This window comes from Phascolarctos cinereus, unplaced genomic scaffold (genome assembly GCF_003287225.1).
Source record: "Phascolarctos cinereus isolate Bilbo 61053 unplaced genomic scaffold, phaCin_HiC Scaffold_3;HRSCAF=262, whole genome shotgun sequence".
Taxonomy (NCBI): Eukaryota; Metazoa; Chordata; class Mammalia; order Diprotodontia; family Phascolarctidae; genus Phascolarctos; species Phascolarctos cinereus.
Genome location: NW_027555736.1, coordinates 142,764,025 through 142,781,155, shown reverse-complemented (window position 1 = coordinate 142,781,155; position 17,131 = coordinate 142,764,025). Strand labels below are relative to the sequence as shown.

At 35.7% G+C, this 17,131-nt stretch overlaps 1 protein-coding gene across 2 annotated transcripts in view; it reads right to left on the bottom strand.

Annotated features, from left to right (window-relative positions):
• Positions 1 to 17,131, bottom strand: part of USP3 (ubiquitin specific peptidase 3) — a 107,040-nt gene that overhangs the window by 47,526 nt on the left and 42,383 nt on the right. Inside the window, exons 2-3 of one of the 2 annotated variants that reach the window (XM_020983974.2) lie at positions 9,747 to 9,807; positions 1,451 to 1,582 (exon numbers count right to left, since the gene is read on the bottom strand). In XM_020983974.2, coding sequence (XP_020839633.1) covers positions 1,451 to 1,582; positions 9,747 to 9,807 — 193 coding nt within the window. Of the gene's footprint in view, positions 1 to 1,450; positions 1,583 to 8,309; positions 8,412 to 9,746; positions 9,808 to 17,131 lie in introns of those variants that run through there. The other variant, XM_020983982.2, reaches the window with a different exon arrangement.

Sequence of the window (17,131 nt, the reverse complement as noted above, 5' to 3'; positions counted from 1 at the left end):
AATTAGGCATATACCTCGCTTTGGTGGGGGAGGGGGGCGTGGAGATGAACAGGACTATATCCCTTATTAAAGATGCCAAGAACTAGATTACTAGCTGAAAATAAAAGCTATTTATGTAATTTCACTGCCTGTGTTGCAAAGTGTACTTAAAAGAAACCCAAACAAACCAAAAATATTTACAAAGTATTGTTTTGGTTTTTAAATTAAAGAATTCTAGGCCTATATGGGTTTACCTGCTGCATGACTGAAAATGTAGGTCAGGAATAGGTAAATAAAAATTTAGTAAAGTTGTTTCTAAAATATTTTATTTCTTTAACCTTTTAAAATGGTTTCATAAAATAACTATTTGGAACCCCAACAACAACTTTATTCTTACTAAACTTAATAGAAGATGATCCCTTTACACAGATGTTGTTATAAACTCTAAAAAGGTGTTTAAATTTTTTTTAAAGGGATAGCCTTTGAAAACTCTCAATTTAAGGATTCTATAATTCTAAAAGGAATAAGTTTACTCACATCCCAAAATACTTCTCATTCTATGAAGAAAAGCCGACTGAACTTGGGGAGTCCAAAGACCTGACATTTCAGTGCCACATACTAAAGATAAGCAATACAAAAATTTAATGACTTGAAATTACACCCAGTAGTTGTAGACTGTTGAATATTACTTGCTGACCCTGGGCAAGTCACTTAACCCCATTGCCTAGCCAAAAAAAAAAAAAAGTATATGGGGCAACTAGGTGGCGCAGTGGATAGAGCACAGGCCCTGAAATCAAGAGGACCTGAGTTCAAATCTGGCCTCAGACCAAACACTTGACACTTACTAGCTGTGTGACCTTGGGCAAGTCATTTAACCCCAACTGCCCCCCAAAACCCCCCCCCAAAACCTAAAAACAAAACATTACTTGTGTTCTAAACCACCCGGCCAGAAGTAGATGGTCATTTAACTACGTGTGTTTTTGAAGAAACTGCTATATATTATATGAACAAAGCAAGTGTTTACTGTAAGCTCCCTGAGGGCAGAAAATGAGAGTATTTTTGTCTTAGCATCTTCAGGCATACAATAGGCACTTAATAAATGCTTGCCTGTTGACTGATGTGCAGATACATCTGTTACAGAGCCCCAAAACTTGGGGAGGTTATGTGACTTTTTATGTTCCCAAAGCTTTGAGAGCAGGAAGGAGGATCAAGGAACTAAATATATGCCAACAGTAAAGTTTGTGTGTATGTGCAGGGGTAGGAAGAGGTATGGGGGAGGACTGAAGAGAATAGAGTGAAATGTACCTTTCTAGCTACATATTCCTCAGCAAAAATACTAGAGAGAGCATGATTGTGGCAGCAGCTGGTTTAGTCCAGTAATCATGGATCCATATTTACTGGTTGAGAACCCTTGAGATTTTATATTTATACACAGACACATACATGTTATGTCAAAAAAACACTGACTTACCAGTATGTACTGTAACTACTGCAATCCATGCACACAGTATGTTGAATTTTCTCTTGCTTTTCTGTTTTCTTATGGTTGGTTAAGGGAATCTGTGCATCTTCATAATGTTTTTTTGCATGACCATTCACATACCTTAAAAAACATAGTAATGAGAATCCATTTTAATCTAAATATTCCCTTAAGAAGCTTAAGTATCTATCTCTAACAATAAAATTAGACCATACTAGTCAAAACATTATGATAAAGAGAAATAAATGAAGCTGCCCAAATATAAAATAAGTTCTATATATACTACATTTTGTATTTATTTATTACAAAAAAACCCCCAAAAAACCTCTTGATCATCTACAACATTAAGGACTATTTAATAAGGCATTACTTTTAAGATAATTTAACTAAATGCGACAGATATCAATCATCTTTTGACAATATTAGCACAATGACTGTTTACTATTATTCTGAATTTTGACTTCTAAATCCAAGACATATTGTTACTAGGAAAGACCCTTTAAAATGAAATAAGTTAATTACCTCACTAAGGAAAACACAGAACAAACAGCATTAAGGAAAAGAAGAGAGAAAAAGAACACGAGAAACAAACAAGGATGAAAGGAAGGAAGAAAGGGAGGAAAAAAGATACAAAGCCTAGGCTGATCTTATGTGCAAGACAATAATCAACATGAGCAACAGATTGTGAGAAACAGGGAGTAAATAAAAGCCAGAAGTGTAAGTAGGACAGCATTCCCACTCCTCCTGATGGCTATTTACAATGTGGTTTCAATTCTTTAATTTGAAGGTTGTGAATTCTCAGAAATACCTATATTCCAATGTATTTTTTAAAAAACATCACAAAACTAAATACAAATTATTTTAGGAAAAGTTTCAGTAATTTTAATGTCTCACATGAGTGAATACACAGCATAGTGTAATGGAAAAAGTGGCTGCTAGACTTGAAGGCAAGAAGGCATGGACTCTCATCCTGCCTCTGACATTTAATATCTGGGACCACAGGCAAGTCATAACTTCTCTGAGATTTTATTTTCCTCATCCCCACAATGAGAAAATACCTATAGTCACTATCTTACAATACTGTTTTGATGATCAAATGACAGGCTTTTTTATAAAATACTTGTAAACTTTGAAGTGCTACATTACAAATATAACTAGTATTAAGATAACCGAGCACTAATTATATTCATACGATATTTCAGTTCTTCAACATGAGTTTAATAGTTTTCAGTTTGTATAACTACTACATCAAATACATTAGAATGTACACAATTAAGAGCTATATATAAACAGACAATAATAAACGACTAAGTTCAATCATGATTTGATCTCAAAAAAAGGCACAATTTGAAAAAACAAAAAGTTCAATAAATTCAATAATTGACATCAGTGGAATTGTGGCAACCCTTACAAAATGAATTTCTTATGTCTAAAAACCAACCAGATTGTACAAAAATTAGACCTAGTTGAAAAGTGAAAAGCTGATACAAATGTTTATTCAATTTCACCAAAACCAAATTCCAGGGACACACATTTCATAATAAGGATACTTCTTTTATATAAATTACAAAAAATCAGGCACAGTTCTTACTCTGGAGATTCTGAAAACCCAACTCAACAGCCTGGCCACAAGGAGAGGGAAGGAGCAATTTCTTCCCCAATTTTCAACCATCAAGATTTCCAAGCCTGCCAGAGAAAAAAGGGAAGAAGCAGCTCCTCTCTTCATAGTGGAAAATATAAACAATATCTGAGGTTTAAAAGACCATCTGAGGGGCAGCTAGGTGGAGCAGTGGATAGAGCACTGGCCCTGGAGTCAGGAGGACTTGAGTTCAAATCCATACTCCAACCAAACACTTGACACTTACTAGCTGTGTGACCCTGGGCAAGTCACTTAACCCCAACTGCCTTAAAAAAAAAAAAAGACCATCTGAACATATAATTTCTTCTGTTCACATAACCTTAAAAATGCTTCAAACTATCTGCCTTCCCATGTATAATTCATTTACTTGGAATCTAAATGACATAAATGACCAGATGAACAGTCATTTTTTTTTCATTTTTCCTTTTTCAGGGGAGAAGGGGCAAGGGTACACACATATTCTACACTCTAAAATAGAGACTAATGATCATTACATAATTACTTAACATTCAAATTCATCTGTGATCTCATCAACTTAGGAGTTCCCTCCAAAAACCTGCAATGCAAATTGCAACCTATCTATGTCCACCCATCCTTTATGACTTTCATCCATGGCCTTCTAAAGGTTCACTAAAATCAAGTCCTCACCCCATGTGCTGAAAAGCTTCCTTGCTCACAGACATTATGAGACTGAGTATTCTTGCTGTCTACCTGTCATCCTTTGTCTCACCACATAACCAACTTTGTCTTCTCTTTCTGCCATCCAATTCTTGGATGACATTCATTCATCTATGTTTTTGTTCCATTACTCATTTGTAACATGCCATAGCCTGCTCACATCCACCAAGCACCTTTCCACCACTCTGTATGACACCTATCTTTAGTTCTTCAGAGGCAGGGTGTTTACAGGTCTTGCTCCCATATGGCAAAGATGAAAAAATGTTTTAACTAAAAACATGGGCCTTTGCTGTTACTGGAACCTTGAGGTCAGTAAAAATGTTTCGCAAAGTAATTCATCCCACTGTCCTCCTTCTATTTTATTGATTTCCCAGATGTACATACTATTGGACAATGTCTATAAGGTGTCTATTCAGATGTATGCTAAAATCTGGGCAACAGACATTCTTCATCCATTCTGTCTTTCCTGGGTGTAGAGACACAAGTCAAAATTCTTTCAATGAATGCAGATCTCTTCCAGAAAGCTTGGGGTTTGATGAAATTAACAACAGGCACAGCCAGAAGATCTCACCACCCACAGGGAGTCCCTCCCTCCTTGAGCTAAACTCTGAACTGGATATTATATATAACAGAAGCAAACATTTTTGGCAAGCATACATCTTGTTTTATGCCTCATCTGATGTTTATTATCTATCAGAGTCATTATATGGCATTATTTCTACTGTTAAATCTTCCATGGAATCTTAAATTATCTAGATACATAGAAGGAAGACAACTTGCTGTAAAAGATGGCTTGATCTCAAAAAAAAAAAAAAAGAGTGTAAGGAGGCATTTCAGTACTAATGTTTTGGTTTTTTTGGCTAGGCAATGGGGTTAAGTGACTTGCCCAGAGTCACACAGCTAGTAAGTGTTATGTGTCTGAGGCCACATTTGAACTCAGGTCCTCCTGAATCCAGGGCTGGTGCTCTATCCACTGCGCCACCTAGCTGCCCCTATAAGGAGGCATTTTTAAAATTCTACTTAGTCGAATTTTTTTTAATAATCAACAAACAATAAGAATGATGGGATCTTATATTCTCTACAATTCAATCAATTGTGAAATAAATATGTAACCTATTGTTGAATATCATTTTTAAAAGTCTGATTATTCACTACTAATACCTTCTTTAAGGATGTCCTAAATTCAAGGATAGATGAGACAGTAGGTATATAGGTTAGCAGCTGATGTTTTCTAGATCACTATTCTTAGAATCAATAAAGTCTGAGATTTTCTCCATGTTTTTGTTACTTCCCTTACTTGTAAATTGCTTTCAGAATTATATCATCTCCACCACTGATGTCCTCTCTATATACTCAATCTAATCCAACTACTTCTTTTTAGTGCCTTTTATACTTGCTCTGTAAATACGTTAGTCACTGTGACATTGGGGTTAAAATGCAATGGTTTAGCTATCCTTGCTGGAGAAAAGTTTGCTGTTATTTTTGAGATCCCACGTCCCCATTTGAAATAAAATATATTTTTAATTTTCTTCCCATTTTCATCCTTGCATGCTCTTAAAAAGACATTGCTTATTTATTTTGCAAAATTTTCTTTACACCAGTTTCATACCTCCATTAGTTCTCTGATTTGAGATGAAATTTCTCATAACTGTTTTTCATCCTTCTTTATAAAATTCTGTGGATGAGAGGATATTGTAATCTGAAGCTGCTTTGACAATCACCCCTACATTTGGCAGATCAAATGTTTACTGAATAATGCACTTGATGGGTTCTTTTGTTCTTTGGTTTAACTTTTGGATGAAATTATTTTAGTTGGTATCAGTGTCATTTCTGTTGTCCACTTCCTATATTTTATTTTCAAAAGCTTATTTAAATAATTCAAGGTTAAATCTTTTTATTCATATGCCATATTTTTTCTCATACTAGTCTATCACCTTATTATAAATTCTAATCTTAGATCTCAGCACACACAGCTGTCTCAGGGCAAATTCCTACACCCATAAAAAGTATTTTCTTTTCTGTTAAAATGTAGTCGATTTCATTCTTTGCGGTAATGTTTGACGTTCAATGTTCAGTGCCTACCGATTCTTTTTCCTTTTTCAATAAATTTATTATTTTAAATGTCTGTTTAAAAAAACTTTTTTGTGTTCTTAATTCTCTCCCTCCTTCCCCTCCCCTACTCATTGAGAAGGCAAGCAATGTGATATCAGTTATACATTTGAAATAGCCATGTTGCAAAACAAAACAAAACAACAACAACAACAAAACAGCAAGAAAAATAAAGAAAGCGAAAAATAATGCTTCAATCTGAACTCAAACTGCAATTCTCTCTCTGGAGGTAGACGGCATTCTTCATCATAAGTCCTTTGGAATTACCAAATCTTATTCTGAAGAGTGGTTCGTGGTAGATGCATGTAACCTCTGTATAATCTGTAAGTTTCTGCCTCTCTCATTTCTTCCCCTGAACCATACTTTCCCTTATATTTCTCCCAATACTTAACCCTTACCAACTTTGCATGGAAGTTGCTAAGTACCAGAGTGAAAGCTGATTTGATTTGGAGGGTCTAATTACATTGTTTGCAGAATTATTTTCCATTTCATCTTCAGCAATTGCTGATGGCGAATGAATTGGAATTAATTTCATATTTGTCTTTTTGCAAATACTAATCATTATTAAGGCAATACATAATGCTCATATGTTCCATGCAACAATATTTTTTGCTGCTTTGGCAATTCAATAAAACCCACTCCATCGAGTCATTTGTTTGACTTTCCAAGGAGTACCTGTGAGCTATCCTTTCTTCTGGTTTCATTTATAACAAGAAGGTAAAGATCAATATAATAATAGCCAATGATAATAGCTACTATTTAGATATCACTTCAAGATGATGTCTCATTCTATCCTCACAACAACCCTTGGAGGTAGGTCCTGTTACTATCCTAATTTTACAGAAGACAAAACTGAGGCAGACAGTGGTTAAGGGGCTTGACCAGGGTGACACAGCTGGCGTTTGAAGCTGGATTTCAATTCAGGTTTTTCCAAGTTTAGTGCCAATATCCTATACATTAAGCTACCTAGCTGTTCATATGATATATGATTCAGTTTCTCCAGCAGTATATGCGCACATTATCAGACAAAGAACTCATAGTTGGAGTACCAACGGTCAAACTGAAGCTTGTTGGCCAACTAAAAACTGTGATTCTTAGCACCCTATGCCTCATTTCCCATACTCTGTCACCAAGGAATAAGCAGAAAGGGGCCACACAGACTAAAAGCTATTTCAAATTTTTTTTCCTTGTTTCATGGACTGCCACGAAAGACAAAAAAATTTCATTAATCAGGTGGCTAGCCTATTGGCGATATACCTCTCTGTGTAACAAGATAGGCTGGTCCTCACAAAACAGACTTAAGTCTGTTCCTGGGATTATATTACAAAAATACTGGCATAAATAACCCAGAGACTCATTCCAGAAAGCAACTTCCAAAGCATTACAGAGCTGGTACTAGATTTGGCTCAATCTCTTATATTTAATTTATTTATTTATTACAGTAACATAATGAAAACTGATATTCACAATAATGGATCTTGGGCACTACAAGATGCTGAAGTTACCTCTTCAATCAAAAGAGGAAAATGTGTTCAGTGTGGCTTTATAAACATTTTTTATATTCTTATATCTGAAAACTGATTGTTCATTCATTTGTATATGTGTATATAGTTCAATTAAATAACATACCACATTCTCCAACTACTCTGAATATAAAGAAAGATACGTCAGTTAGTCAAAATAATGACTTAATATGAGCTTGATGGAAGCACCATTCTTGCTTCAACAACTAACTGTCAGTAAAGTCAGGTGAGTTCAAAATGATCAAATACATCTTTTATAACTTTTTTCCCCCAAATCACAGAATAAAGCACCTACTCCAATTTTTTCATTTACACATGCATAAATTGAGATCTAGAAAGGTAAACTGACTTGCTCAATACTACACACACACAAAAGTTACAGAGCTGGGAACTAAACCTGATCTTGGGAATCCAAATCCAATATTCTTTCCACTATACCATGCTACCCTAACCCGTTGTTTCAATTCTTAATAACTTTTTACCTTGAACCATAGCATGAAGCCAGATTCCTTTCTATATAATAAGCTCAATAACTAAAAAACCCTCAATACTTATTCTCCCATTAAATCAATAAATGTTATTTCTTATGTATAAGATCACACAAATACATTAACTAAAATCTGCTAATGATTCCCAGTTGAAAGCATGTTCTAAGTCTACTGTTCTTTATACTGTATTAGCTTAATGAAAACTCTTTATTCTTTAACAACTTATAAGCATGAGAAGTACAGTATATGAGTTTGTATGATGAAAGACAACGAACCAATCAGTTGTTTAAAATGACAGTTGTGAATAGTATTTTACAATTATGGAAAAATCTTATTAGTTTAATTAATCAAGCTTCTTTCAATAATGTAGAGTTTTTAAATTGTTAAACTGTGCATAAACTGAAGGAGCCCACCTGCAGAGACCAGAAGTTTTCAAATTTATTCTTCCATATCTTACTTATGGAATGTGTTGCCACTTGCTTTAAGAACTTTAATCTCTCCGATTTGGGATCCAAATGGGGCTTGTCTGGCTTTTCACTAGAATATGAATTCCATGATTCAAGATTTTAAGTTGTTGAGCACTGTGAGACAACTGGTGAACAGAACTATATAAATTTTACAGTATTATAATTCTCACCTCTCAAAATCTAGGAAAGAGAGGAATCTGTCTCTTCAAGTGCAGAATTTAAATGCTTCTACTTTTCTTCTTTTTTGTATTAAATGTTATCTGTACAAAGTATTTGCAGATTTCCCAAATCCTAGATTTCAAAACCACAACAGCCAGTTAAGAGATGCATTAATATTTTCAAATGTACTCCAAATGTACATTTTAAAAATGTTTATTTCCAGGATGACATTCTTAAAAGCAAAAACAAACTCAACAAAACTACTGCTTGTGTATTATAAGGATTTTATGACAACAGCAAGCCTATTACTAACAGTGTAAGATTATGATTTCTCATCTCCTGAAGCAATTAACTTCTCAAATAAATTTAAAACTGATTTTCTAAGCTATAACATTATACACAAAAATAGCAGTACCACATTGTTACAATACTAGAGGAAAAAAATAGCACTGAATAGAGTCTGATAGGGAAAATGCTATTTAAGTAGTTGCCATGTTTATAGCTGGAATTTGAGGTCAAAAAATATTTGAGAAATCCAGGGAGAATGGCTATAATTAGTGCTTAAAATTTTTTAAACTGAACCAACTGGAAACAATTATCTATATAGCAATATTTAAGTAATCTCTGATAAGGATTCATTATGTACTTCATAGTTAAGTTATTATAATTTAATAAGAATATGTATGTAAATATTTTGTAAATCTAAAAGTACCATCTATAAAAATGTCCACCATGATTATTACCAGATTTTTGCCTGCAATGACTAATATAAAGCAATTTTAGACATTTAAATTTCTCAATCTTTTTTCTACTTTTCCACAATAAGATATTAAGGATCTAAAGCAAAAATATATGTTAAGATCTTCAAAAATATAAAAATACTATCTTAATGTCCACTATGATTATTACTAGATTGTTTCTTCAGATGACTTAAGATGACTTAAAGCAATTTCAAACATTCAAATTTCTCCCTCTTTTTTTTCTAGTTTTTTTTTAAATAAAATACTGCTAATTTGCCTTTATGATCAAAGAATATCTTAGAATGAAGCCATATATTCCCTTACCTAGATTTTCCCACTTACAATAGTGAGGAAAAAATTATTCTGGGAAAAAAATCTGAAGGTTATTATACATTGAGATTAAACTGTACAAAATAGCACAATACAAATAAAATCTTGTCAAAAAGGAGAAAACATAGTTAGCTACTAACAGTTTAGTACTTACCTTCCACAATGAACACTCGAACAAGTCAAACAGACCCAGGGGCTTTTGTTGGACCGGCATACTATTAAAAGACAAAAAAGAAAAACATACAAATATACCAACTGAAACATGTATTTTTCAAATTCCTACCTTATTCATAAAAGCATATTCTATGACTGTGGGCAGCTAGATGGTGCAGTGGACAGAGTAACGGTCCTGCAGTCAGGAGGACCTAAGCTCAAATCCAGTCTGAGACACTTAGCCATGCGACCCTGGGCAAGTTACTTAACCCTGTTTGCCTCAGTTCCTCATCTATAAAATGAACTGGAGAAAGGAATAGCAAACCACTCCAGTATCTTTGCCATAAAAACCCCCAACGGAGACACAAAGAGTTGGACACAAGTGACTGACTAAACAACAAATTCTACAATTGAATTATAAATACAGAAGCTGTTCAGGTAAACTGAAATTTCAAATGGCCACTTAATTTTACAGTAACATAAAATGGTCACTTAAAGTATGCTGAAAGGCAAGTTCATTTCAGCTACTGAGTCAACTCAAAAAGTTTAATTAACATGGTTATAAGTTTATATATTTTGATCCCTTATTAGCTCATTCAATTCTTTCTTGCAGTGGAGCTAAGGACACAATCATAAACAGTGATTTTGAGTTAGAGGATCCAAGTTTGAATCTGACTTCAGTGTGATCTCGGTCAAGCCAGTAGACAGCACAGAGGCTCATTTCCTTATATGTAAAATTAGGGGGTGGGATTCTAACATCAGCTTTAAATCCTATTATCCTAACTCACTATTATTCTACGTGTGTCCCCTCCCTTAGAATCATTTCACTTGCAGGAAGGGGGGAGGTGTAACGGGGGGGGGGGGGAAGGAATTTAGAGGTAGAGGGGTAAGAAAAGGGTTGAAAATTTCTGTCATCTGACTACCAAATACTATTTTCAAAGGTTATTTAAAGACTACTCCACAATGACACAAGCTTTATAGGCACGCAATTAAAGCACAATGCTAAAGAGTATTCCAACTTATTTATCTTTTGAACTGTACACCCCAAAAAAAGCCATGTGAAATTTTAGATTATATAACTGCACTGCACACAAATTTTGCTAAGAACATGATCAGAGTTAACATAATCATGGTTTTAGTGCAAGGCAGAGTGAGAAAATGGTTCTGGAAGTATGTGAAGATTTTTTTCCCTCAGCATTCAATTGCTCATTTTAAAAATACCTTAACCTACAGAGGTAGCTGCAGGTGGTGCAGTAGATAGAGAACTGGGCCTGGAGTCAGGAAGACCTGAGTTCAAATATGACCTCAGACACCAGCTGTGTGACCCTGGGCAAGTCACTTAACCTGTTTGCCTCAGGTCCCTCAGCTGTAAAATGAGGATAATAATAGCACCTACCTCCCAGGGTTGTTGTGAGGATCAAATGTGATAATATTTGTAAAGTGCTTAGCAGTGTCTGGCACATACTAAGTGCTTAATAGAGGCTGACTTCCCTCCTACTTTCTAGAGGGATGCTTCCAGACCAAGGATGAAGGCTAAATACCACAAAATGAGATTCTTCTTTAAACAAGATTGGCCAAGATCCACCCTAGTCTAGTTCTGCCTGTGACTAGAAAGTCTTCTAGCACTTCTGTTTGTTCATTCTCACAGGAACACATGCACAGATTGAAACAACCTTCACATACTTATTTTTAATTGTTATTTTCTACCTTGCCTGCAGAAATATCTAGATTTCCTCAACACATACTAGAGTAATAACATTTGAGAAGACAATGTTGCCAAAGTCACTACAAAAAATAAATGAAAACTGAGAGGATGCCCATCAATTTCAGAATATCTAAACAAATAAGGGTATGTGAATATAATGGACTATTATTATATTGTAAGAAATAATGAGAGGAGGAGTTCAGATAAATCCAAGAGGACTTCTGAACTAATGTAGAGTACAGTGAGCAGAACCAGAAGAACCATTTATACAATGATTACCATACTATAAGGTAAAACAAGCTCTGACGAATATAATGAACAACCATGCATGACTCTATGAAACTTGCTTTCTACCTCTTGAAAGAGAGGCGATGGACTAGAGAATAAGACATACGTGTTTAGACAGATTTCATGTGTGAATCTGCTTTGCTTGAGCTAACCTTATTATTGTGGGGAGGATGGAGAGAAACGACAGCAAGAATGATACCAAAAAAAGAAAAGAATGTAAATGAAACATTCAAGAAACGCAGACTTCCAGCCAAGATGGCCTCACAATTAGAAGGAAGACTGACCAGTTCTTACCTATCTATTCCAATGGAACCTTAAATTTTTCACCAGACCACAGTACAAAAGGTCAGCCAGAAGCCTGAAGGCAATTGAGGTAAAAGGGGACTGAGAGAAAAGCAAGCACCAAAGCAAGTGTAACCGGAGCCTGGCCAGAGACACCCGAAGGCTGCAAGACACTGTAGACACCGTGTCCAGAATCAGTGAGAGCAGAGTGCCCTCCCAAGAAAGCCTCAACGTGGGGACCTTCAAAGTTTAAGGAAATAAGCAACAGAAGCAATGGCAGCAGCAGGGACCAATGTGCTACCTAAGGGCTCAGAAGGAATTCTAGACTTAGGGGTTCTGAAGTCCTTAACACTTGGTTCTGAGATGCCAGAGAGGGCCTTAAAAGAACTAACACTCTGAACCTCAAAAATCCAGAAGGGCCTAACCCGAGGAGATACAGAGCCACAGAAGGCAGTGGAGTCCATTCCTAGCATAAAGCCCCAATTCACAAAGAAAACTGGAGAGATCAGTAAATTAAAGAAAGCATTATGACAAAAATATTCCCAAATTAAAGAGTCCCCCAAAGAAGGAGGGGGTAAAAATGCAACTATCACAGAGATTCAAAGGAAAAACTGGATTTTCCACAAAAACTATATGAATACCTAAAGAAAGGAAGCAAGAGATGTTTAAAATGACATAGAAGCTCTGGAGGAAAGAATTAGGAGAATAAATAGCTTAGAAGAAAAAGTGGCAAATCTCATCCAAGTAACAGACTCCTTAAAAATCAAAAAAGACTTAACATGAATCTGTGGTTCCAGAAGACTAGAAGAAATATTAGAATAAAATCAAAAGACTGAAAAATAAGAAACTATCTGATATAAAAAACAACTCACCTGAAAAACAGGTCCAGGAGAGATAACTTAAGAATCACTGGACTCCATGAAAACCATGATTTTTTTTTAAAGCCTGAATACAATATTTCAAAACATCATAAATGAAAACTGTCCAGATCTATTAGAATCAGAGGGTAAAGTGAATAGAAAGATCCACCAATCACTTCCAAAGAGAAGTTCCAGAAATGTCACAGACAAAACCCAGAGTTCCCACACCAAAGGAAAAAAATACAACAAACTAAAAAAGAAAAGGAAAGGAAAGGAAAGAAAAAAAAGAGTGCAAATAACAAGCATAGTTTTGGATAACAAAAATATCTGGCAAGTTCTACTGTAAATTAAGAAATCTTGGAATACACTATTCCAAATGAGACATGTTTAAAACCAAGAATAAATCTCCCATGCAAAAATTAACTACAATCTTATAAAAAAGTGGACCTTGAATGGAATAAAAAAGCTTTTCAAATGTTTCTAATAAAAATACAGGAGCCGAGCTGGAATTTTAAAATGCAAGCACAAGAATCCTGAGAAACCTAGGAAGGTGAATTTATGTGAGCAATTAAAAGGAACTGTGTGATGATGTAGTGCTAACATTCTACTGGGAGAGAAGAAATGTGTCCCTTCAGAACCCTAATGTCTTCAAAAGTTATTGAGGGAAGAAAAACAAGAGGCTAGGAGTATGGAATGGTTCTATTTTGAGGCTTGGTGAAAAGAGAATAGAAAACAAAAGGAATACAGTAGTGTTGAAAGGAGGAAGGAAAGAAAATAATTTGCTATTTCTCATAATTAGAGAGCACAAGAATACATGAACATGGAAGATGGGAGGAGTGATAAGGCAACTCACTACCATGAATGTGAAGGGCAGTTGAATGAACAGGAACACATGCACATACACAAGTTGGTGCAGAAATATGTCAAACTCAACAAGGAAACAATCAGAGATATGGGAGGCTAAAAGGGAGTAATAATAGTTACAAGGAAAACAAACTTCCTGATCCTGAAGGAGGGATTAAGAAGGAGAAAAAAAAGAACTAGAATCTAAAAAGGTGGGAGAAGTGTTGCCTCTTACACAAACTGGGGAATGGCTGGGCAAATCTTGATATATGAATGTAGTGAAACATTACTGGGTTAACAGAAAACAGCAAAAGATGACTTCTGAGAATCTTGGATAGCATGATCTGACATAGAATAAAGTGAGCATAACCATGTGAACAAGTCAGCAACACTGTAAAGAAAAACAACTTCAAAAGACTGAAGAATTTTTATTAATGTAAATAACTAACCCAAGTCTCCCGGGAACCTATGATGAGTCATGTTACCCATTTCCTGAGAAGTAACGGACACAAGGTACAGAAACAGAAATATATTTTTGGACATGGCCACCAAGTTGATTCATGATGCATATTTCTTACAAGGGTTTCCCGTCCCCCCCCTCCTCCCTCTCTTAGTTTTTTGAAGTGGGTGCTTTTAGGAGGAATGCAGTTAGCAGTAAGAAAGGCAAGGAAAAAAAAAGAGGATTATTGAAATTCTTTTTTTAAATGCACAGAAGAGAGCAGAAGAACAGAAGGAAGTTGAAAAAGAAGCAAAGACTAGCAGGATGGTTTTGAAAGTAACGTGTAAGATTTATTATATAACTATATATTTTAAAGCAAGCAACATGAAATGGATATCCACAGTTTCATAAAGAATCCTCTTTCAGTGTTCTATATGTATGGAAATGTTCTTTTTTGTTGTTTTTAAGTCTAAAAAGAAAAACGACAACAAACCACCCACTAAACAAAAAAAAAAATCGAGACTGTCCCTACTCTCAAGGAGCTTTCTTTCTAATACAGGATACACACCCATAGGGAAACAGTGGCCAGGGAAGGCCATTTTTGTCTAAGAAGTCACAAAGATGGTAATAATCATACTCTGTGTAAGTAAATATCCTTTATTTGGGGTGTGTAAATTTAGAATTTTAAAAATATAATGCACAGGGGCAGGTAGGGGGTGCAGTGCATTGGCCCTGGAGTCAGGAGGACCTGAATTCAAATCTGGCCTCAGACACTTGACACTTACTAGGCTGTGTGACCCTGGGCAAGTCACTTAACCCTAAATGCCTCACAAAAAAAAATTTAATGTGCAGCTAAGACCAGAAAGTTCACAGGGAGATACAGAAAAGCAGGTCAGTTTTGTAACTACCATACTGAATTTGTTACATAATTTCTAAAAAAGCTGTAAGATACATGAGAAATCTGTATTTTCAAATGCAATTCCATTTTCATTTCTTTTTTTAATATTGGAAAGATAGTTTATTAATTTTTGTCAAGGTTGCAATAATTTTAAAAAATGTCTAAGGTCATCGCAACTCTCAAAGTTATGGGGTTAATGAGAATAGAAAGTGAAGATCTAGGAAAAATAAGCCAGCAGAACTAGGAGGAATCTGAGAAAGGTTACTAAAGCTTTCTATGTTCTTGAAAGCATTTAAAGTAGAAAACACTAGAAAACCTGCTCTTTCGAATGACTGAGTAATGATGTCACTATTTCCATGTTGATTCCTTTGATGAGTTAAAAACTATAAATACAAAAAGAAACAACATATTAGGAGTCAACACAACTCTAGGCAAAACTGCAGACAACTTGTCTTTGTTAACTCAGTTTGCCAGTGGGCCCTTCGTTCCTTCTCACCACTCATATTCCTTCAATCACATTTCCCATTTCAGGAACTAGGTATTCTTATGCTCCCTCCTTGGCAAAACTTGTTCTAATAAGCTCATATTCACCTTATCTTTCTCTGCCTCAGGCCCACTGTGGCACTTCTAGACATCTCTATGCCATACTATGGCTGCAAGGCCACATCCCATCCCTGGGATTCTTGGCTCTGAGGAGGGCATTCACCTTACTTTATCTTGCCTGGTCTTATGCCCACCACACAATTTCTCAGCCCTCTCTTTGCTATGCGGAGGCATGTATACCTTTTTCCTCCCCCTCCCTTCCAACTCAAGGTTCAAGAATAGCATCCAAATAAATAACACTGTAATTCCAAATAAGGACATACCAATCAACTGCCCTATAAAACTCCACTCACCATTCACTATGACTCCCCTGTTAAAAACTCATCTCCCTGACCATCACTCCCCTATATGTTATCTTCCTCTGTTAAACTATAAGCTCCTTGAGGGCAAGGACTGTCTTGCTTGCTTATATTAGTATCCTCAATTCTTCTTCACAGTGCCTGACACACAGCAAACAATAAATAAATGCTTTTTCATTCATTCATCAAAAAAAAAATAGCTGATTTTAAATAATATTTGACATTCTGCACAGCACTTTAAAAATATTATCTCATTTGATCTTCACAAGGTATATATAAAGCAGATGCTATCGATATTATCCCCTTTTTACAGGTTAAGAACACGAAGTTCAGAGAGACTGACTTGCCAATTGAGTCTTATAGCTAATAAATAACCAAGGAGGGATTTGAACTCAGGTATCCCCGAATCCATGTTTGCCTCTTAGTAAATAGCTGCTAACTTAATATTATAGGGATCAAACCTTGAACCTAAAGGAATGAAGCTTCTACCATGGAAATTCAGGAATCAAAAAGACAAAGATGTGTTTTGTTTTTTGAAGGGTAAGAGGAGAGAATCATAAGATCACAGATTTAAAGATGTAAGGAACCTCAGAGGTCATCTAACTCAGGGCTTCTTAAACTTTTTCCACCTGGGACCCCTTCAAGGACCCCATATGGGGTAGAGACCCACAGTTTAAGAAGGGCTAATCTAGCCCAGTCCCCTAATTTATGGAGGAGATTAAGGCTCAGACAGGTGAAGTTATTTGCCTAGAAGTCACATAAGTATAAAGTAGTGAGCTAAGGTCCTATGATTCGGGATCCAGATTGATTCTGTAACATCTTCAGATGCACTGGCTGTAATTCCCAAAATTACATGCCCAACCCCACTTCCAGCACAGTGCTTCGCTGGCATTTAATAAAGCTTTTCTAAGTAAATGCTGTGTAGGGAAAGACCTGTTCTCATTTCCCTCTCTCCCCACAAGAAGCCAGTCCTTTATGAGGTAAAGAAAAGATCATAGATTGGAAGGGACTTTAGAGCCAATCTAGTCCAGAACCCTCATTTTATAGATTAGGAACCCGAGGTGCAGAGAGGTTAAGTGACTTGCCCAAGGTCACACAGCTAGTAAATAGCAGGGCTTAGATCTAAAACCAGTTCCTTTGACTCAAAATCCAGGTTTTCTTTCCACTAA